The sequence below is a fragment of the Mauremys reevesii genome, linkage group 9 (genome assembly GCF_016161935.1).
Source record: "Mauremys reevesii isolate NIE-2019 linkage group 9, ASM1616193v1, whole genome shotgun sequence".
Classification (NCBI taxonomy): domain Eukaryota; kingdom Metazoa; phylum Chordata; order Testudines; family Geoemydidae; genus Mauremys; species Mauremys reevesii.
Window position 1 is genome coordinate 49,340,256 of NC_052631.1, and position 22,748 is coordinate 49,363,003.

Sequence of the window (22,748 nt, forward strand, 5' to 3'; positions counted from 1 at the left end):
AACAACTGGGGGTTTGAAAGTGGATTCGGCATCAGGACCTCAGATCTTCCACTGGTGAGCCACAAAGAGTATTTTTTGTCCTAGGCAGTGAGACATCCTTGTGGTACTTCATCCTCTAGGACACAGACCTGAGCCCATGGACAAGACCTGAGCTTGCCAAGTTCATTTTTGGCCCAGAATAGTTGGTTACCAAGTTACTATCTGACTCTTCAATGGCCTGTATGAAAGGAGGTTTTCAGTAGCATGGTGATAAGAGCAGTGGAAGCATCTGGAGCCTTGTTACACTAGAATACCCAGGAGGGATAACACTTGTGGGTTTTTTTCTAAAATTGGGTGGTCGAGACAAGGGGAGACTTGGACATTTAGCAGGTTAAGAGGCACATCTGCTGATGACCCCATTAGATCCTCTTTGGTTGTAAGGCTGGTGATCTTGAGGAAGAATGTACACCTCTACTCCAATATAACGTGACCCAATATAACATGAATTCGGATATAATGCGGTAAAGCAGTGCTCCGGGGGGGGGGGGGGGGAGATGGGAGGGGGCTGCATGCTCCGGCAGATCAAAGCAAGTTCGATATAACGCGGTTTCGCCTATAACGCGGTAAGATTTTTTGGCTCCCGAGGACAGCATTCTATCAGGGTAGAGGTGTATATTTGATGGGGTGTACTCCCCACACTTGCCCTAAGAGGGTAAATTAGGCCAATTAATCTATCGTATAGGCAGCACCTGGAGGAAACCCAGGGAGTGCTAGGGTCTAATTGGTTGATGAAGTCCAGCTGGGGGAGGAGCTGAGCTGGATTTATAAAACCAGGAAGCTGGCAACAGACAGGGCTGCAGGGAAGTAGGCTGCAGTCACTCCTTGAGAGAAGGGAGGTGTGTTAGCGGCTAGAGAGTAGTCCATAGTTACTTCCTGAGAGAAGGGAATTGGAAGGCTGGTGAACCCAGAGAAGGGGGACATGGCACACGCCAGGTAGAGGACAGTGGACTGCCTGGGACAGTTTGTCCTGGAAAGACTTGGTTACACACACTCAGACACACACCAGGAAGGGGAAACCACGTAATGACAGCCCTCCATAGGAGGAGGCTGCAATTCCTGGAGCAAGAGGGCTACGCAGGGTGAGAGGATGACAGGAGAGACACCATCAAAGGAGGGTGCAATGTCTGGCTGGAGCTAATCCTCAGAACGACCAGGAGGAAGTGCCACCAGCAGTGAATGCACCCCGTCATGACAGTATAACAGAACAGAAAAATGGTAGAGAATCGTCAGGACTCTCTGGGGTGTGGAGGGACCTGGGGGAAAGAAGAAAAAGAGAAAGTAACTTCTGCTCAGATGGTCCAAAATGACTGAATCGCACCTCAAACTATGCAGTCTCCAGGGATGTGACCAGGAAACACTCCACAAGTTGTATGGATTGGGGTGCTTCCTCAGAACTGTGTGCTCAGGGATTCAGGGCTGTCTTCTCTCATTTCCTCTTAGCTATCTCAATAATAATAAACCAAGCTCTTATCAGAACTGTCCTAGCATATTTCACACCCATTGCAATGCCAACAGCAGCAGGCTCATGTCTTCCTCAAAAATACAACCACCACATCAGATCTTCCCCCTTTCAGTTCTTTGCCATACAGCCAAAAACTACTCTTCTACCCACTTCATTATACAATAAATATGTACGTGACAAATCCACTTGTTGGGCAGATTGAGCAAATCATGGTTTTCAGTTATTGATCAGTCATATAAGATACAACTAATATAAAGTGACTCCGTATATTACAGAAATAGGTACTAAATTCAAACTATATTAAATTGTAATCTGACTTTAAAAGTACAATTACATTAAAAATGCTACGTTAGGGAAATGCTTTGTGGCATGTTCAGAATATGCAAGTATTGTTCCAGCATTATGTTTAAAATCATGCAGAACAAATGCTGGCAGACTGATGTAAATGGAGGCTGCTCCATTTCAATGATTATTTGGGGTTAATATTTCTGGTTGAAATTATTAATGTGACATAGCAGGTGAACAGTAGGGGCAAACAGGGGACTTCTGTATGGAGTTCACAGGAAGGAGCCTGAGAGGTTCTCTTTCTAGGTACAGTTCTATGCTCAATAGTGTGATGGCCAGCAACAGATCAGTGATTGCAACCTGCAACAGATGTGGAATGTTTTTTTTCCTGCCTGAAGCGAGAAGGGACTTCCTGGGTACAAAGTGTGAATTGGTGATTGTGCTGGAAGGAAAGATTTCTTGTTTGGAATTACAAGGATTGACACTGCAGAGCATCAGAGAGGATGTAGAGTACTGGAACAACCAGATTCAGGGAGCATCATCACCCCAGAATCAAGGAAGAAATTAACTGGTGGCCAAAGAATGAGAGAGTGTGGAAATCAGAGAGTTTGTAACCACCAGAGGCAAGAGGTTGAGTTGGCATTCTACTCTGTCGGAGGCAGATGAGGACAGGCAGGCTGTAACTACCAGAGAGGACTGGGAGGAATTCCACACAGCTAAAAGTATCCAATCAGCTTCTCAGCATGGAAACTGCAGCAAATGTCTCTGAAGAGACAGCTAGTCGAATGGAACAGGTGTATTGGACATTCCTGAGAATGGCTGCTCAGCTCAAGCTGAAAGACTATCAAGTGTACCTGTGAAGAGATCTCCAGCCATCCACAGAAGACAGATAATACCTAGATGGGGATGCTATGCAAAGGAGAATGGAAAGAACATTCTGCAAAGAACAGGCAGATAGCAGGATGGTGTGCTGCCTTACTGGAGCCAAGACATGAGACATCACTCTAAGATTGACTAGGCTTCTGAACTCAGCAGGCAAGGATCCATTGGCCTCAATGACACTTTCACAGGATACCTTGCAGACTATAGACAACTTTACAGAACTCAGCATGGGGCTGAAGGAGAATATTCAAGTGATCTCTGAGACCCTTCCTGTCTCATGAGCAAAGAAAGACGGAAGTCAGACATTCCAGAGGTGAACTGCTGCCAGGGCAGGAATGTAAGATAGAGGGTTTTGGTTTTGTGGAACATTAGTCTACCTTCTATGAGGAGAGAGAGCTATATAGTTTGGATGGCCTCCATCTCAGCTGAAGGGGAACCAATCTCCTCAGGGACAAACTGAGTAATCAGAAGGGCATTAAACTAACATGGAGGATAAAAAGGGGGAACAAATGAGCACTCATTTAGTACAAAATCAAGATGTCAAAGCACCAAGGGACATGAAAAGAATACATTCTTTAGTTGCCTATACACCAAAGCTAGGAGCCTGAGTAATGAACAAGAAGAATTGGAACTGTTCATTTATTAACATAAATTTGATGTAGACAGTTGTCAGGGTTCCCTCCCCACTCTTAACTTTAAGGTACAGGTGTGGGAACCCACATGAAAGACCCACTAAGCTTATTTCTACCAGCTTAGGTTAAAACTTCCCCAGGGCACAAATTCTCCCTTGTACCTTGGATTAGGTAATGCTGCCACCACCAAGTGATTCAAACAAAGAATCAGGGAAAGGACTACTTGGAGTCCTATTTCCCCAAAATATCCCCCCAAGCCCTACACCCCTTTTCCTGGGGGAGCTTGAGAATAAACAAGATGAGCACAGACCAGCCTTGGGTTTTTAGGATACTAAAAAACCCAATCAGATTCTTAAAAAAACCCAGAACTTTATTAGAAAGAAAAAAGGTGAAAGGAGTACCTCTGTAAGATTAGAATGGAAGATAATCTCACAGGCAATCAGATTCAAAACACAGAGGGTTTCCCTCTAGACAAAACCTTAAAGCTACAAAAAGAAAAAACAGGGATACACATTCCCCCCAAGCACAGAGAAATTCACAAGTCAAAACAAAAGATAATCTAATGCATTTCCTTGCTAAATACTAACTCTATAGGAGTTGGATTGCTTGCTTCTTTGACCTGTCTCCGGCAAAAGCCACACGGAACAGACAGACAAAGAACAGACAAAACAAAGCCTCCCCCACCCGATTTGAAAGTATCTTGTCCCCTTATTGGTCCTTTTGGTCAGGTGCCAGCCACGTTACCTGAGCTTCTTAACCCTTTACAGGTAAAAGGATTTTTGTGCCTCTGTCTAGGTGGGATTTTATAGTACTGTATACAGGAAGGTTGTTACCCTTCCCTTTATATTTATGACAACAGTATTACTGAAACCAGGTGGGAAGATTTGCATGATTGGAATATTAAAATCAATGGTTATAATTGGTTTAAGAAGGGTCTAGTGGGTAAAAGGGGAGAGGGAGAGTCACTCAGTCAAAAATGGTATTGCCTGTTTCTGAGTCTCTGCCAACTAGGAAGTAAATTATCTTGAATGCTTGTTATAATATGGATCTATGGCTAAAACACAAGAGGGGTGTCTGCTACGGACACCAAATCACACTTGGAGACAGGATGACCAAAAAATAAGACCGATTGCCTACTGGGTCAGACCAATGGTCCATCTAGCCCAGTGACCTATCTTCCGACAGTGGCCAGTGCCAGATGCTTCAGAGGGAGTGAACAGAACAGGGCAATTTATCAAGTGACAGTCCTTGAGCACTAATCTATAATGTGCAGGGGGAAAAACCTGGGTTGTAATGAGGGTCTTCAATCTAACTGACACGTACTGGAGGTTTCCTGCTGCCAATACTAAAAATGTCACTGGAATTTCTATAAGTTATAGATGACAATTTTCTAACTCAAATAGTATTGCATCCAATCCAGGGGGATTCTATATCAGACTTCACCTTGACAGATCATGAGGAATTGATCATAGAACTAAATGTTAGTGGTTGCTTATGTGCAAGTAATCAATATACTTGGTGGTTTAGAAAGGCCAGTTTCACAAAGATGGAAACAATTATGAGCTGAATCAACTGCAAGAAAGAAGATATGTATATAAAATGGAAAAAGGGGAAATTGTTAGCAATGAATATAAACTAGAAGCTAGAAACTGTAGAAAATGGATAAGGGATGCAAAAGGACACTGTAACAGGGTGCACTCATCACTCTGGTGCCTCCTTGTGGGTAGCAATCAGCTCTTGTCTGGCCTACCACCCCCTTCCATCGGTCATTCCATTGCTTGCCCGCCATAGCTGAGCTTCATCATCAATTAGCCTTATCAGTCAAGCCTAACTCTCCCCCCGGTGTTAAGATTAACTGGCTTTTTCTGAGCCACCTTAAGCCCTTCAGGGTTGGTGTAAGGTGCATTCCCCATCACAAACAAAAAGAGAACTCTATGGCCAAAAGAGTTAAGGACAATAAGAAGAGTATTTTTTAAAAAGTTTATCAGGAGCAAAAGGAACCCTAACAATGTTATTGAAGATGGAAATGGTAGAACTGTCAATAATAATAATGCAGAAAAGGCAGAAGTGTTCAATAAATATTTCTGTTCTGTATTTGGGAAAAAGCCAGATGATGATGGTGACTGTCTTTCCATTCCACTAATATTTCAGGAGGATGTTAAGCAGCAGCTACTAAAGTCAGACATTTTTAAATCAGCAGGTCCAGAAAACTTACATGCAAGAGTTTTAAGAGCCCTAGCCATGGAGCTCTTGGGACCATTCATATTGGTTTTAATAAGTCTTGGAACACCAGGAGAACTTCTAAGTGGACTGGAAGTAAGTTAATGTTATGCCAATATTTAAAAAGGTAAAGGGAAAATTACCTGAGTAATTATAGGCCTGTCAGTATGACATTGAACTTGGGCAAAATTATGCAATGATATGATGATGATACAGCACTCAGTTAATAATGAATTAAAAAACAATAATAGAATGAATGACAATGAACAGGAACTTAGGGAAAACAGATCTTGTCAGACCACCTTGATATCATTATTTTATGCGATAACAAGTTCGTTGATAAAGGTAACAGTGTTGATATTGTCACAGTTCAAGACAACTGCACCTGTATTCCACTGTTGTGATTCCTTGAGGGCATCCACTTTTAGACTCCTGACTCCTCAGCCATGGTTTCTCTTGAGCAGAGACCTATGCCTCCCTCCCTCCCTGACCAGGCATTTTCCAGGCTGTACAGTTCCCTCCCTGCATTGTAATATTCCCTGCAAGCCAGAGTGCCTAAACAGATCAATGTGTGTGCTTTGCTTTCTAGCCGAAAGGTATGAAAAGCTGTAATTGCCAGCAATCACAATTTACCACACAACTCTTTCTAAGCACACACATTTATTCCTAAAGCATTACAGTGAAAACAGAGGTCACCCCAACTCCAACATTAGGCTCTGGCAGGTGTCAGTTCTTCCAATCCTTCCACAGGGACTGTTCCCTCCCCTTTGAACAGAAGATCCTGTCCATTTGCTAGATCAGAAATAAGGCCCTGAATCAGTTTAAACTCAGGCTATTTATCCAAAATTCCTTTCTTTGTTGGTCTCTGGAGAATCCAGTTTGAACTAGTATGTGAGCCTCTCCAGGTGGTGGTACTTCTTTGGAGATGTTGCAATCTGAGTGAATTTGCCTAATGACCCCCATTTGTTCTTAGATCTTGGAGGAGCTGTGGTTACTGTCCCTCATGGAATTACATACAATCCCTCAACCACAAAGATACATCAACTGAATTCAGTAAGATCTCCCAAAGGTATTGTAGGACATTGCCATTTTTGTCACAGTTGTAAAATACTTAGACTCCTGTAAGGCATTTGATTTGGTACCTCACACATTTAGCTTAAGAAACTACAATGATACAAAAAATCAATATGGCACATTTCAAATGGATTAGACTGGCTAACTGGCAGGTCTCAAAGTGTAATTGTAAATGAGGAAAAATCATTGAGCTGGTGAGTTTCTAGTGAGGACCTGCAGGTATCTGGTTTTGACCCTATACTGTGTAACATTTTTATCAATGACCTGGAAGAAAACATAAAATCATCACTGATAAAATTTGAAGATGAAGCATAGATTTGGGGAGTGATAAATAATGAAGAGGACAAATCACTGATACAGATTAATTGGGATTGCTTTGTAAACTGGGTGCAAGCAAACAGTATGTATTTCAATACAGCCAAATGTGAGGACAAACATCTAGGACAGTAGTTCTCAAACTGTTGATCTGGACCCCAAAGTGGGTCATGACTCCATTTTAATGGGGTCACCAGGGCCGTCATTAGACTTGCTGGGGCCTGGGGCTGAAGCTGAAGCCCCAGCCCCACCACCTATGGCCAAACCCCAAGCCCGGGGCCAAAGCCTGGGCTTCAGGCCTGGGCAGTGGGGAGGTTACAAGCCCCTACACCCGGGGCTGAAGCCCTTAGCTTTGACCTCCTTCCCTCCCCTCCCCCCCACCTTGGGCAGTGGGACTCAGGCTTTGTCCCCAGCTCGGGGCAGTGAGACTTGGGTGGGCTCAGGCTTCAGTCCTCCCTCCTGGGGTTGTGTAGTAATTTTTGTTGTCAGAAGGGGGCCGCAATGCCATGAAGTTTGAGAACCCCTGATCTAAGAACAAAGAATGTAGGCTATCATTCAGGATGGAGGACTCTGTCTTGGAAGCAGTGACTCCGAAAAAGATTTTGAGGTCATGATGGATAATCAGCTGAGCATGAGCTCCCAGCATGACGCTGTGGCCAAAAGGCCTAATGTGATCCTTGGATGCATAAACCAGAATCTTGAGCAGGAGTACAGAGGTTATTTTACCTCTGAATTTGGCACTGTGGTGACTGCTGCTGGAATAGTGCATCCAGTTCTGATATCCACAATATAAGAAGGATGTTGATAAATTAGAGAGGGGTCATGAGAATGATTAAAGGATTAGAAAACATGGCTTATAGTGACAGACTCAAGGAGCTCAATCTGTTTAACAAAGACAAAGTTAAGCAGTGACCCGATCACAGTCTGTAAGTACCTACATGAAGAACAGAAATTTGATAACGGGATCTTCAATTGAGCAGACAAAGATCTAACATGATCCAGTGGTAGGAAGTTGAACCTCAACGAGTTCTGACTAGAACTAAGGTGCAATTTTTAAAGTGAGGGTAATTAGCCATTGAACAATTTACCAAGGGCTGTAGTGGATTCTCCATCACTGGAATTTTTAAATGGAAACTGGATGATTTTCTAGTAGATGTGCTCTAGGTCAACCACAGCATTTAGACTTGAAGAAGGAGTCTCAGTTCAGGGCAACCGCACCAGGATTTCCCCTCAGGAGTCCAGCACAGGTGCCCAATCTCAGGCTTCTAGCTCCTCTGCTGTTGCCTTTCCTGGGTGGAGACAGGTGTCCCCCTCTCTTCTGACTGGGGTATTCCCAGGCTGTACAGTTGCCTGCCTTCACTGTATCATCCCCAGCACAGTCTGCCCAAACAGACTTGCTTGGTTTCTCTTCAGAGACAGTTGTTAGGTATAACATACCACTTCTCACGCAAGCCTGCTATGTTCGTAAGGTAACAAGCCTTACAGAGAAAATATATTAAAAACAATAAAAAGAACCTATATGCATGCTAAAAAGCTTATCAGAGTTAACCTCACTCCTAAGACAGGCTCTGGCAAGAGAAGACCTTCAATATCCCACCCAAGGGGGATTCCTTGTGGTTACAAGTTAATCACAGCTTCAGCTCAGAACAAGCATCCAGCCCTTCCAACCCTACCCTAAGGATTGGGGCCCTGCATGGTCCTGGAGTCCTGTCCATTTGCTGGATCAGGGAGAAGGCCCTGAGCCACTTAAAAACCAGATTATGTATCCGACCCCTTTTTTGTCAGTTGGTCCCTGGAGAAACCAGTTTGAACTAGTATATGTATATCTCTACAGAGGGTAGCTTCAAATGGTTGCTAATGGAGGAAGTACATTAACATCCCCTTCCCAACTGGAGAAGGTACATACAATGCCACAATAACACATAAACTATTATATTTTTGATACAATGTACCCTAAAGGTGTTAACCCTCATTCAATAAGGTTTAATTTAACTCAGTAAAGTTTATCTTAATTCCTGAAGGTTTGTTCAGCATATTTCAGGACACCGTCAGTCTGTCACAGCAGGAATTAACTCAGAGAAGTCCAATGGCCTGTGCTATGCAGGGGGTCAGACTCCATAGATCACAGTGGCCCCTTCTGGCCATAAAAATCTATGAACCAATGAATTTCCATGAAGGAGTGAGGTTTTGCAAATGACTCACTTATCTAAGTGGGATTTATCCCCCAAACAGCAGAGAATCTCAAGTCTAAGCTCTGCTTCCTGTCACCTATTTCTTCTTACAAAAATGCAAAATGGAGCCCTCCCAGGATAGGACAGATAATATTTACATGAATTCAATCATTTTGCTCAGCAATGAATCACAAGATAGACCCAATAGTACTTCATGCTGCTTGCATAAATGCCATCTCACCAGTGAAGGACCTCATGACAATTTAATATGAGCTTGTTGAGAGATTCATGTTTGCCAGATTTAAGTACAATACTTAAAGTCCAAAGATTCATGTAGTAAATGACCATTCAATATATGACATTAATTAACTCAGCAAAACAAATGAGGAACAGGGACATTTCAAGTAACACCATCTGTAGCTTCTTCTGGCAGAGATGAGCTTGAAGAGGTCTCTGAGTGCACTGCAGGAAATGAAGATCCTGTATATGATAAGCAGACGGGGAAAAGCAGTGGCAACCTGACTGGATATCTCTAAAATTGAAATGGACACTTTCCCAGTTTTCTATTCTTGTCTAGCCATTTTACACAGAGTGTAGCAATCAACATGCAGAGCAGAAAGGTTGATGGTGTTTGTTTTTTTTTAGATCTGTGCAGTGCATCAAAGGGTTTTATTTAAATTGCACTTATAAAAATTTAATGAAAGCATTATCTTCCAGGGGGGAGGGTGCAAAATGGCAAGGGTGGATCATGATGAGATGAAAGCTTCTTAAAATGCAGCTGTCAACAAAACATTTTTGTATTAATATATCCCTGACAAACACACACTCACTCTCTCTATACACACACACTCACAGATGACAAAACTGGACTAGAAGAAGAAGAATTTCATACAGATCTCTGTTTATAATATGGAATTAAGTAAGCTCTCAGGACAACACTATTTCAAAATGAAATCATCTATATATGAACTGAGTATGAATCTGTAGTTGAAGTGATATCAGGATAGCTGGAGGTAGGAGCACACAGAAATGATCTGATACTATGGGATTAAGCCATTTAACCTCATCTCAGTCCTCAGCAGAGGTTTATACTGTTACAAGCAGTTAGTACTAACAGGTTTCCTTCCTAGAATATACCAATCTTGTGTGTTTTAACTTGGGAGGCTGGAGCTCTGCCTCCATGAAAGCGGGTACCCCTGGAGGGTATATGCAGAGGCACTGATGCCTCCAGAGGACTCTTCCTCAGGTCTTCCATCAAAGGTAAGGTCTTACTGCAATGAGGCCTTTGGGAGGAATGGAGAATAAATTAAGGGGGAAGCTGGGAAGCTTCAGGACTCCAAAGCAGCTCCCAGAACCCCGTTGTAGGAAGTCATTCAAGTTTCCTGGGGCTGCCGTGGTCCCACAAGGTACCCAACATTATTCCATTGTTTCCTTTCCCAGCACTCCTGGGAAAAGCCACACCTCTCCAGTTCATTTAGACTGGCATTTGCCATGCTGGCAAGCAGGGCCGGCTCTAGGCACCAGCAAAACAAGCAGGTGCTTGGGGCAGCACATTTGCAGGGGGCGGCATTCGGGCCATCTTTTTTTTTTTTAACTCACTTCCTCCCCTCTCACAACCCTCCAGAAGCAGAGCCACGGAGCAGCTGGGGATCCAGCATGAGAGCTGAGAACCCATGGGACCCTGGGAGCTGTAGTTCCTTGCCTAGCTCCCTGCCTATAGAGCCAGCCCTGGAGCAGGGAAAGAACAACATTTCCCAGCAATCCCTTGGCCGCTATCAACAGGAAAGGGAGGGGGTAGGGAGTGAGGTAGCTGAGCTATGCCGCAGCTTGCTGTGAGTCGAAAGGGGTGGCACTGTGAATGGGGAACAAGTGTGCCCATGGAGTAGAAGGCTTTGCCCCAGGTATCTCCTTCAGAAGACTTCCCCAGACTGGATTAGGGATACTGGTGTGACCTCACCTTGCAGCCCCTAAAGAAGGAATTGGGTGGACTAAATGGACAGTGCCCCTCTCTATCTGAAGCCTAGCAAGGGAGGTACATGGATCCCACTAGAATTTAAAATGAAAAGTAAGGGAGGGGAGGCTCTGGACCTGGGCAGCTTTAGATACAGTACCAGGCATGTAGAAGGATTTCCACTTCTGAGCCATGGAAGCAGAAATTGACTTTTCCTTTCCAGATTTAGCTAATATTCAGAAAGGGAATCTAGCACCTGCCTTCCATATTTGAACACCCTCAAAATTCAGGAGTGCTCAAGCTCAATTCGGGCAGCTGTTACTTCATTTCTCCCAAATCAAATATACTGATCCATTGTAACTTGCTGTAGAAAAAGTAGGATAAAATTGAGCAAGAAATGCTTCCCAGTGGTTTTTAGGATTGGAATTGCTATTTTCAACAGCCATTGCCTTTTTTTTTAAGTTTTATTTGTTTAAAAGGAAGACAGTGATATTGCATTGGCAAATTCCTCATAGAAAGAAAGAGTGAAACAAAAGAATTATAAAGGCACCTCAACTTTTCCTCATTTATGTAGGACAGTCTTATAATATGCATCCAGATATCCTTCAATCACACAAGCTGAAAATTGTTCCACTTTACTGTAGTTCTGTAACCATATGGGAACCAATCCTGTCTGTGTTCTGTGCACATCCAAAATTCCTGCTGAATGACCCGCCCTGGGAGTGAGTTACCAGTGACCCAGGCCTGGGACAGCAGGATGGTGCAGGTTGGGGGGAGAGCCCAGGGCTGGGGCAGCAGGGAGGTGGGGGGAGGGCACTGGTGGGGGGAAAGGAGGAAGCCCAGCACTGGGGTGGTGGGGCGGCGGGGGGAGAACCCAGATCTGGGGCAGCAGGAGAGTGCAGGGGGGAGCCCAGGGCTCGGGTGGGGGGCAGCCAAAAATGTTTTTGCTTGGGGCAGCTAAAAACCTAGAGCCAGCCCTGCTGGCAAGCATACTGGATCTCACCAACTTACCTATCACAGCTACTTTTCGGATGGGCTGAGCTGAAGCAGTTTTCCAGGAAGTTCCAGAGGATGTTGTCCACTTCTGTGCTGCTCTCTGTGCGAAGAACACATACTGCAGTGCTTTGGCCTGGCCTGAGGACAACAGGAGATTAAACAGCTCTCTCTCCTTCCGAATACCTTCTGTGAAGGGTAGCTGCACAGAGGCCTTGACTGCTTGGACACACATCTCTGGAGACAGACACCCCCGGGCCTGCTTTTTCACTTTCACAAGAGCCTTGCTGAGAATGGCATCCATGTTGGACAGACTTTGAACCTGCTTCAGACTGAGTCTGCGAGAATTTAATGGCTGACCTGAGTGGGAGAGTTGAGAAATATAGTTACAGAACTGGCAAGCCTACTGTTTTCCTGGTAGACTACAGATTTTTTCCCCTTTCTACATGGAAGTCAATGCCTTCTGCTGGTTTGGTTGATGCTTGGTGTGTAAAAATTTCACATGACACTGGAGAGTAATTTGTAAAACGTCTAAAACTCTTCTTCCATTTCCTGACTTCTCTCACAATTGTGATTCTCCAAATGCACAATCCCCAGATGTTCCAGCAAGGCAAAATTCCAAGCAAGCACTTCTCAATTTCTGATGCTCACCTATTCAGGAGCATAAACCACCAAGCATGCTGTATTCTCTGTCTCCACCTCTCCATTTCCCATACCCCTTTGCTAACATCCGTTTCCAGTGTTGTATTAGTAATTAGTTTGCAATTTACTTTACTACTCAGACACATCCCAGTCAGGGGTCTGGTCCACAGGGTGTTCATGTGAAAGATTTGGGAATGTCATTTGTTTCTGTATTAATTCTGACCTAACAGCATGAATTTCCCATGACACTTTTGGGAACATTCAACAGGATTACACCCTATCAGAGGGCAATAAATGAATAGCCAAGGACAGTTTGTATCTACACACCAGCAAGGGGCTAATCAGAGTCACACCAGTGCATGAGTTATTAAAAGACACTGGTTGCTATGGTGATGGCACAAAGGGATTTTAATTGACCAAAATAAGTTACATTTCAGGCACCCCCTCCAAAAATACAAACTCTTCAGGTCTTTATTTCATTTTCACTCACACAAACTCCCTGTGTTTTCAGGGGAAATTTGCCTGATTAAGGATGGAGAGAAAAATAAAATAAGAACCTCAGGATCCATTCCATTCATGCTACTAAGGATTCACATGGTGCTTTACAGCATCATAGTATTGTACAGACCATTAAGTAATTAGCCCTTCCAGCACCCTGAGACGTAATGCTGGACACTGCCACACCAAACACAACAGAGCAGTTCATAGTGGGCTACCACTTATGATATCAGCTCAAAGACAGGAGCAGTTACAGACCCACACCTAGCAGTGATCTCCTTGCCTGGTGCCCAGAGAAGCATATTAGTTCTGTGGTCTTCCACTGGAGTTTCTTGGCCCCTGCAGCATCAGCCCAACCAGAGGAGAGCATTTGCTTCAACGATGGCAGATTACTAGAATCTGCCCACCCAGCTGTTCCTCTCTCATGGCATCATCTTAGCTATGACAGAGGTTGTGCAGCTGCCTTTTTGGCCTGTCAGCCTGAAGAGACAGAAAAGCAATAGAGTAGTGCCCACTCCATATTAGCTGCTGAAATACAAGTGGAGCCATAATGGTAGCTGCCAATCTCAGCTCCAGTTCTTCTTTCAAGCCAATAGAGCATTTGAGAAAAATACTAGGCACATGATAGATTAATTTCCAGGGTATGAGATAAGTTAGACAGCCAGGAAACAAAGAGCTTTTATTTAAAAAGTTCAAATTTATTTATTGAAAACTTGTGAAGAATCCAAAAAGAGAAGGAAAAATACCTCCTGTGCAAGCAGCTCAGCTTTTCTTCAGAGTATATCTGAAGAAAGATTTCTGACTGAGATTGAACAGATTTTGGTTTAACCTTCCAAAACTGGATGGTTTCATTCTTCTCCAGCTTTATTCTTATTTATTCTCCTTTCCTGAATCTACAATTTTTACCTGCAAATCTGCAGTCCTCAATGTCAGGCCATATATACAGTGGGTTTTCATCTGCTACTCAAAACTGTACTTCGGGATTTGTGGGAGGATCTGATAACTGAAAGCAACTGATACTGATGAGCTATACTAAGAGATTTTACATAAAATTTCTGTTGATTTGAGAAGGCCCATGGAAAGAGATGCTACCATATGCTATGGGAGACATTCAGCATAGCCCTAAAGTAGTGACTATCACTTGTAGTTAGGAATATTGAGACTAAAGACCGGACAAATAAAGTTCCTTGCACTGGTGACAAAACATAAGTATTTAACACCCTGACAGTGGTGCTGGAATAATTTGTATAGTGGGGCTGCTGAGAACCATTGAACCAAACTGTAAACCCTGTATATAATGGAAACCACTTCAAGCCAGGGGGTGCAGCAGCATCCCCAGCACCTTAGTTCCAGCACCTATGCAACCTGATCAGATTATCATAACATAACTCCCTGCTTAGATTGTAAAATCTTTGGTGTAGGGACCAGTTTTTGTTCCGTGTCTGTACAGAACCTAGCACAATGGGGCCTTGACTAGTCCTTGCCTGGGGCTCCTAGTTACTATCACAATAAAAATAACTGAAAACGATCAGCACCAAATTACTAACACAATGAGAAATAACCCAAATCCAAACCTGTGAGGGAGAGACCAGCCCAGGCCACTTCTGGCCTGGTAAGGAAAATAAGGGAAATGGGGACAAAGGGCAACATTGTCAGCCACAGCTACCTGGAGGGCACAAGAACCCTCAGCCAATGAAAGCTAAGAAAGATATAAACTACCAGCAGCTATATTCTAGGTGGTACCAATTAGAAGCCAAGGATGTAAAATGTCCCGATCTGTAAAATTTGCAACAACAATAACTATCATGCCATTAAAGTAAGAGAAATAGGTGCCTAAATTCTTGAAAAATTATTCGGCTCCATGTGCGAGACCCAACCCCGCAGTCTGGTTCCAGCACAATGAACTTCCAGACAAGGGACTGAAGACCAGCTGCTAAGATTGGTCCCCACTCCCCAGGCCAGCAGAGACAGGAAGCACATAAAAGGAAGGCAGTGCACCCAATCCATCAGAGGGACAAATGCCGTTCCTTGCTCTCAATTGCTCACCTCTGATCAAGCCAGGAGCAACACCAGTTGGCTCAAGAGGGCAGTATGTGCATCCCTCTTTTTCTAGAGCAGTAGGCAGCCACAATGGTGAGCCTCAGATTGGGACTGAAAAGAGGCAAAGCTACTGGGAATGTCCCCCGAGGATGGTTGAGAGATACAGTTGGTTTGTGCCTACCTCCAGTGGTCACCACTGAAGAGTCAGGATCTGCCCAGTTACCCTGCAATCGTATCAGTGATACCCATAGGCACCCTTCTACTCAGACAGGAGACACACATCACCACACCTGGCAAATAGGCACTCAGACTTCCTCTTTCCCACCTACAGCCTGATGCCAGGAGGTGCTGCTTTGACCCAAATCTGCCTCAGGTTCTGCTTGGCTCCCAGTGTGGCTGGTCTTTGAAGAATATGTGCTTTCCTGCACTGAGAGCAAGCAAATAGCCAAGTGACAGTTGAATGTCAATTTTCTGGTGCCATCCAGTGGCCACACTGTGTAATGCAGCGCTAAATTAGCAGCCGAGACCTTTATTTAAAAAAAAGCAAACCAAAACAAAAAAAAAACCCAGCCTCATGAAAGAACATTCCACTTATAAATTACAGCTTGCAGCTCTTCAAGAAATTAACCTATGTCTGTAGTTTTCAATGTAGTCTCTGTTCCTTTCTTATAATGGATATTTTCAGAAGTGAGTATATTTATTTTGGCTGAAAAAGCTAAGGCTTGAAGACTATGTTAATTTACCTGACCTGCAGCATATAGTCTTGATTTTCACTGAATAAGTAAACGTGGAGTATTACTTCTGTAGATGGTATCTGTGTATTCTTATCCTTAAATACACAAAACTGTACCTGAGTAAGTGTCCTTCGCTAGGAACATTCCATAACAATTTGTGGATGAAGGATGTTCCTCTAACAAGTGAAGACTGTATAGACAATTCTGTTAAGCACATATTATATTAAACCAAGGAAGCCTTGCACGGTACCAGCCTATCACTATGAAATCTGAAAGACTGAGCTTTAGCCATAAAATCTACAGCACGAGCAGACAGCAAAGCTCTGAAGGAAAATAATCTCCAAGTTGACTTTTTGAAACTGATCTTCCATTTACTTGGCTAAGTATCTGACCGAGTATAGAAATTCTAGCAGTTCCACCACAAATTATTTTACATAAGCAATTATCCAGCTTACATGTGAAAAAAGGTTCTTCACCAGTCCTATCAGAAAGTGTGCCTAGTGTTATATGCAAGGATAATAGACTCATATCTTGGTATTTCCTATGCAACTTGGTTGTTGGTTTCCATAAGATACAAGAGCCAGTTGGGAAGCACTCACAGAAATTTGAGCTCATGAGTTCAGCCCAAGTAGCTGAGATGGCTGCATCTTTTTTTAAGGTGTTTGGCATGGATGCTGCTGGTTTGCCATAGTATGACAGAGAAGTATACAAAGATCCACGTCATAAATCTATCCTATGATTTCTCTGCCAGCTCATTCTTTCATCTTGATCAGGGATCATGCAGTTAAATAGTGTACTGACACATTTTCAGATTTCAGTGTTCTTCAACAAGGCTTGGTGGCAAATCCTCAGAGTAAGTGGGAAATCAGGGCTGACTCTGAAAATGCTGTCTGGGAAAAATAGACAGCTGAAGCAGATACCATGAAAGCTGTAAGGAAAGAGTACATAGCAGTTTAAAAAGCCCTGAGCTTCTTGCTCTAAACCTTGTTTGTTACAGTACTCATGGAGTTAATTTTGTTAGTCATTGAGGATGAAATTGAAGTATAGAAATTTTCTGGTAATGACAGTAGATATGTAAATCCCAAAAGCAAATGGCATCAAAGAACAGAATGTTGGATGATTCATCCAGTCCTGAGGTTCTCCTCTGAGGTCATGCTGGCTTTCAACATTCTCAGTCACTGCATAATGCATAACTAACTTGTCACAGAGAAGAAAATAAGCATTCTAATGTCTGGGGGGTTTATCTGATTTCAAATAATATTAAGCTGAAAACCAGAGTATTTGCCAAGTCTAGCAATGTGTCTACCAAAGTTACAGATCTCTGCTATAAACACTGGTATAGACCCTACACAGGGTCATCAACCTGGAGCATACTTCAGAGTGAATCCATTGCTTCTTGGAAAGACATTGCTGAGAAGGGTGAGAACTTCTCTAAAAGATAGGGGAGGGACAAACATGGAACCTTCATCTAAAACAGGCAGGTGGGGTTGATGAGCAGAAGTTTCTTTGCCTTGCTTAGAACCAACAGCAAAGTATATTAACACATATCTCTAAGGCCTGGTCCACACTAGGACTTTAATTCGAATTTAGCAGCGTTAATTCGAATTAACCATGCACCCGTCCACACCAGGAAGCCATTTAATTCGACATAGAGGGCTCTTTAGTTCGAATTCTGTACTCCTCCCCGACGAGGGGAGTAGTGCTAAATTCGACATGGCCATGTCGAATTAGGCTAGGTGTGGATGCAAATCGACCTTAGTAGCTCCGGGAGCTATCCCACAGTGCACCACTCTGTTGACGCTCTGGACAGCAGTCCGAGCTTGGATGCTCTGACCAGCCACACAGGAAAAGCCCCGTGGAAATTTGAATTCCTTTTCCTGTCTCGCCAGTTTGAATCTCATTTCCTGTGTGGACGTCGTGGCGAGCTCAGCAGCACTGGCAGCGATGCAGAGCTCTCCAGCAGAGGTGTCCATGCAATCTCAGACTAGAAAGAGGGCCCCAGCATGGACTGACCAGGAAGTCTTGGATCTCATTGCTGTGTGGGGCGATGAGTCTGTGCTTTCGGAGCTGCGCTCCAACAAACGGAATGCAAAGACCTACGAGAAGGTCTCCAAAGCCATGGCACTCAGAGGATACAGCCGGGATACAATGCAGTGCCGCGTGAAAGTCAAGGAGCTGAGACAAGGCTACCAAAAAATCAGAGCGGCAAATGGACGCTCCGGAGCCCAGCCCCAGACATGCCGGTTCTACGAGGCACTGCATGCCATTCTCGGTGGGTCTGCCACCACTGCCCCACCAGTGTGCGTAGACTCTGAGGATGGGATACTGTCGACGGACTGTTCCTCGGAGATGTTCGCGGACGGGGAAGATGAGGAGGACGAGGCAGTCGACAGCGCTTACAACACTGATTTCCCCGACAGCCAGGATCTCTTCATCACCCTCACTGAGATCGCCTACCAACCCTCCCCAGCCATTACCCCGGACCCTGAATCAGGGGAAGGATCAGTCGGTAAGTGCTTTAAACATGCAAACATTTTTTCTAACAGAACAGGAATATTAACTATGCGAAAAGAAGGTCAATATATATGGGGATGGAACAGAAATCCTCTTGGGAGATTTCCGAGAAGCTCTCCTGCAGGTAATCGAAAAGCCTCCGCATGAGGTTCCTGGGGAGAGCTGCCTTATTGGGTGCTCCGTGGTAGCACACTTTTCCGCACCAGGCTATCATCAGGTACTCCGGGAGCATTGCCTCCACGAGCATGGCCGCATAGGCCCCTTGTTTGTGCTGGCTTTCACGCAGGATGCGCTCTCTATCTGCCTCAGTGACCCTCCTCTGGGTGATCTTGCTCGGAGACTCCTGCATTTAATTACAGTAATTTGTGTACTATTAGTATTGGGAGTGCTTCACTGTTCCTTTGCATAACAATGAGCGTCACTTTACAGCCACGTGGTGGAGGCTGCAGAGTGGCATTATACAGGGATCTTTCACAGTGAACAGACGCGAGGGGGTGCAACAGGGGCAGAGTTTATGCTTTCAGGATTGCCTGCAGCAAGAGGACAGTGGTATATATTGACTTTTAAGCAGCCAAAAGTTTTTGGCTTACCATGCCTGGCTGCTCCACGGATTCTGCTGTCCTGCCCCGCTTGTCTGATCTGCAGTGCAATCCCCCAGGCAATGAAAGCGAATTCCGAAAATTCGAACTTTCCCTGAGTGAGTGCTGTGCATGGTCTAGTTCACAGAGACTGACTAGACTATGTTTCCTCTTTGCGGAAATGTATCTTTATAAGGAAGTCAATCCCTTTTTCCCATCACACAGCTGCACCTGTATCCCGACCTGCTCCAGCATGCCCCTCAGAGAGGCTGGCGCAGATTAGGTGGCGCAAGAAAAAGACACGGGACGAGATGTTCGCAGAACTTATGGGCTGCTCCCGAGCCGAGGCGGCCCAGCAGAGCCAGTGGAGGGAGAACCTCTCCCAGCAGCAGCGCTCACACAGCGAACAGGAGGACAGATGGCGTCTGGAGGACCAGCAGGCGACTCAAACGCTGCTTGGACTAATGAGGGAACAAACGGACACGCTCAGGCACCTTGTGGATGTTCTGCAGGACCGCAGGCAGGAGGACAGAGCCCCCCTGCAGTGTATCTGCAACCGCCCTCCCCCACCACAAAGTCCCATACCCCCCTCACCCAAAATAACAAGAAGGAGGTGTGCCAGGGGCCGTGAAAACTGTCACTCCACCCCAGCAGAGTGCTCAAGTACCAAAAAGCTCTCATTCGCTAAATTTTGAGAAGTCCTTCCCTTCCTGGATCACCCAAGCCCAAATCCCAGTTTCATTCCCTCACTGTGTAGTTGATTATTAAAAATAGTTTGCTGTTCATTACTGTTTACGTCATGTTTCTTTACAGAAGACTTTGTGTGAAGGGGGGGAGGGGTTTGGTAATTGCATAGGATGGTCACCATTACCTGGATACATACACGGGGGCAGGATCTACAGCAGGTCACACGCACATAGTGCAGTCACTAGGCACCCTGGTCAGTCTGGGAGGTGTTTTTCATGTTATGTGCATAGGCAGAAGGTGCCCTGCTCCAGCTATATTTGGAGCTGGGTCTCTCCCCCGCTCCTGCCTGGATCGGGCCCTGGCCCCCACGGGTCTCCCCTCCGCCCCGCCGCGCTCCGTACCTGCCTGACAGTAGAACAGCTCCCCGCAGAAATGCTGTCTGGTGCCCCAGGGTCCTAGCGCCTGCCATACAAAAATGGCAAGGCAGGCTGCCCTTACCCTGCCCTTCCACCATAGCCCTGAGCCTCTCCAATGCCCCAAACCCTCAGCCCCAGCCAGAGCCCTCATCCCCCTACACCTCCTCCCCCTTCCCACACACACGTCACCCCTTCCTACGCCCCTGCACCCCTCACCCCTTCCTTCACACCCACCTGTAAACGTCCTGCCCCCAGTCCTCCCCCGCCACAAGGCCACATAGCCCCCGCACACAGAGTCCCGAAAAGGAGGGATGGCAGTCTCTGTTGGAACAACCAGTCCGGCAGTGCAGACCGCTCTAGGGGCAGGAGCCTGTCATTCCTCGAGTGTAGAAGCGGTCTGTACATCACTGCACACCCTACCCACCACAGTCTGCGTCCCTGTTTCAACCCTTTAACGCGAATTCATTAGTAAAGAAAACGTTGCTAATTAAAAATATTCCATTAACTTTATTTTTAAACGTGTGTTGGAAGGGGGGAAACGTGGTGAACGGGGTATGTCACCGCAGAAGAAAGTCAACAGTAACTGAAGCAGGGGCAGGTTCAGCTTCTCTGTAAAGAAACTGAACAGTCACAGGTTACCCCGCTCCCTGAGGAACCTAGCTTTCAAAGCCTCCCGGATGCACAGCGCTTCCCGCTGGGCTCTTCTAATTGCACGGGTGTCTGGCTGAGCGTAATCAGCAGCCAGGCGATTTGCCTCAACCTCCCATCCCGCCATAAAGGTCTCCCCCTTGCTCTCACAGAGATTGTGGAGCACACAGCAAGCAGCAATAACAATGGGGATATTGCTTTCGCTGAGATCCGAGCGAGTCAGTAAGCTTCGCCATCTCCCCTTGAGATGTCCGAAAGCACACTCCACCACCATTCTGCACTTGCTCAGCCGGTAGTTGAAGAGCTCCTTGTCACTGTCCAAGGCGCCTGTATAGGGCTTCATGAGCCAGGGCATTAGCGGGTAGGCTGGGTCCCCGAGGATCACTATAGGCATCTCCACATCCCCAACACTTATTTTGTGGTCCGGGAAGAAACTACCTTCCTGCAGGTGTCTAAAGAGACCAGAGTTCCTGAAAACACGCGCTTCATGAACCTTGCCCGGCCACCCGACGTTGATGTTAGTAAAACATCCCGTATGGTCCACCACTGCTTGCAGCACCATTGAAAAGTAGCCCTTTCGGTTAATATACTGGCTGGCCTGGTGGGCCGGTCCCAGGATAGGGATGTGAGTCCCATCTATAGCCCCACCGCAGTTTGGGAATCCCATCGCAGCTAAGCCATCTATGATGACCTGGACGTTTCCCAGGGTCACTACCTTTGAGAGCAGTAGCTCAACGATTGCGTTGGCTACTTGCATCACAGCAACCCCCACGGTAGATTTGCCCACGCCAAAGTGGTTCGCTACTGACCGGTAGCTGTCTGGCGTGGCAAGTTTCCAGAGGGCTATGGCCACTCGCTTCTGCACAGTCCGGGCTGCTCGCATCCGGGTGTCCTTGCGCTTCAGGGCAGGGGACAGCAAGTCACACAGTTCAAGGAAAGTGCCCTTACGCATCCTGAAGTTTCGCAGCCACTGTGATTCATCCCAGACCTGCAGCACTATGTGGTCCCACCAGTCCGTGCTTGTTTCCCGGGCCCAGAATCGCTGTCCCATAGCATGAACATGACCCATTGCCACCATGATCTTCATGGCGCGGCGTACCGTGCTTTCTGAGAGATCTGTGCCACTCTGAGACTTCATGTCCTCACCGCGCTGCCGGAGCCTCCTCGCCCGATTTCTCAGCATCTGACTGTTGAAGAGGTGGACGATAAGGTGCGAGGAGTTGACAACGGCCATAAGTGCAGCGATGATCGCAGCGGGCTCCATGATCGCAGTGGAGTGCTGTGGTGTCCGCGCTGTCACTAACAGGAAAAGTGCGCGAACTGATTTCCCGCCGGCGGGAGTGACGGTTGAATGCTGACAGTTACCCAAGACCACCCTCGACACAGTTTTCCCCCCAGCATGCATTGGGGGAAATCCCAGAATTCCAATGGGCAGCGGGGAGTGCGGGAACTGTGGGATAGCTTCCCACAGTGCACCGCTTCCAAAGTCAACGCTGGCCCCGTTAGTGTGGAATCACAAAGTCGAATTAGTGTCCTTAGTGTGGATACACAAATTCGACTTCGTAAGGTCGATTCCACAAATTCGAATTAAGTTGAATCGAACTACTCTTGTAGTGTAGACATACCCTAAGAGTTTTATATTTCCATAGAACTTGGTCGTCTGAACAAAAAAAGCGAGAGAAAGAAGGACTGCTTATGGAAATGATTGATTGTTACTAAAGATAAAAATTGAAAAACTTAAAAATAACCTGAACTCAGTGAGAGGGGAAAGTATCTATTGCAGGAGACCACTTCTGCTAGAGAGCTCTTGGACAAAATGTAGGTGAGAATGTTACAAAACATTGATCTTGAGCAAGAACCCATAAATTAAATAGTGTTAAAAATGGTGCATACAGTCAGGGCCAGTGCAAGGAAGTTTCGCGCCCTAGGCGAAACTTCCACCTGCCCGCCCCCCCCAGCCCTGGGGC

General features: G+C 45.7%; 1 protein-coding gene across 2 annotated transcripts in view; it reads right to left on the bottom strand.

The window, feature by feature from the left end:
* Nucleotides 1-22,748, bottom strand: part of EHHADH (enoyl-CoA hydratase and 3-hydroxyacyl CoA dehydrogenase) — a 53,915-nt gene that overhangs the window by 7,568 nt on the left and 23,599 nt on the right. The window contains exon 6 of one of the 2 annotated variants that reach the window (XM_039489689.1): nucleotides 12,043-12,384. In XM_039489689.1, the coding sequence (XP_039345623.1) occupies nucleotides 12,043-12,384 (342 nt within the window). The remainder of the gene's footprint in view (nucleotides 1-12,042; nucleotides 12,385-22,748) is intronic. The other variant, XM_039489690.1, reaches the window with a different exon arrangement.